The 883-nt window shown below is 66.6% G+C and overlaps 1 protein-coding gene across 1 annotated transcript in view; it reads right to left on the reverse strand.

Moving 5' to 3' along the window:
• The window catches only part of LOC104284777 (chromosome unknown open reading frame, human C17orf70), a gene marked incomplete at its 3' end in the record, with an annotated part of 10,962 nt that extends 10,455 nt beyond the window's left edge, over positions 1-507 (reverse strand). Inside the window, exons 1-2 of the mRNA XM_009883146.1 lie at positions 287-507; positions 16-116 (exon numbers count right to left, since the gene is read on the reverse strand). Coding sequence (XP_009881448.1) covers positions 16-116; positions 287-507 — 322 coding nt within the window. The remainder of the gene's footprint in view (positions 1-15; positions 117-286) is intronic.
• Positions 508-883: the final 376 nt, after the last annotated feature.

An 883-nucleotide genomic window follows, 5' to 3' on the forward strand; every position in this document is an offset into this window, starting at 1 on the left:
CAGCAGGGGGGTTACCATCTGCTCCGTCATCCCGTGCCGCCGGCTGCCGCTTCACCATGGCGGCACAGCCCAGAGCCGCAAAGAACAGGAGGAGGGGGAGACGCCACGACATGGCGCTGCCAGGGGAGAGTGCGGTGAGAAGGGTCCCTGCCAGCTCCCAGCTGGGACTCTGTGTCCCCAACAGCCCCGGGACGGGGACCCTGAGACCAGGTGGCCTCAGGGCATCGTGTCCCCAAGGGCCGAGCACGTGGCACATGGAGCTGTCAGAGTCGTTTCTGCCTCTTACCTGCGCTGAGGTCCTGACTGGTGTGGACGAGGCAGCTGCTTGCTGGGCTCGGCTCCCCCGGCTCTGGCTCCGTGCGGCTCCTGCCTTCCCTTTTCAATGCGCTGCTCTGGCGCGGGGCCCGGCCGCACGCGGCTCCAGCGCTGATTGCAAACAGACCACAGCAGAGCCACGGGCAGGGGAGCCAAATGCCCGGTGATGGGGCGCAGCGTCCCCCCGAGCATCACGTACCGTCACAGTGCGGGTTAACAGAGCGCAGGAGGCACGGCGCTGGCTCTCGTTTCAGGTACTTTTATTCAACGTTACTCGCAGACCCTGCACCCGGGTCAGTCCAGTCCAGGCACCGCACACCGCTGCAACCCCAAACACCAACAAACCGAGGGGAAAAAGCAAACCGCAGCCCGCAAGCCCCATAGCACAGCTGGGCGGTCGCTCCGCTAATGCCGGCGGGACGAAGCTTTTGGCAGAACCCGTGCAGGGGAGGCCATCAGGCACGGGGGTCCCTGCCATGCTGCCCACCCCACAACGCACGCAGAAGGTCCCTCCCCACCCCGCGGCCCGGCTGGAGATGGCAGGGGCGATGCTGTCCTGGCACAGGAC

The sequence above is a fragment of the Charadrius vociferus genome, unplaced genomic scaffold (assembly GCF_000708025.1).
Source record: "Charadrius vociferus isolate BGI_N301 unplaced genomic scaffold, ASM70802v2 scaffold2704, whole genome shotgun sequence".
Lineage (NCBI taxonomy): Eukaryota > Metazoa > Chordata > Aves > Charadriiformes > Charadriidae > Charadrius > Charadrius vociferus.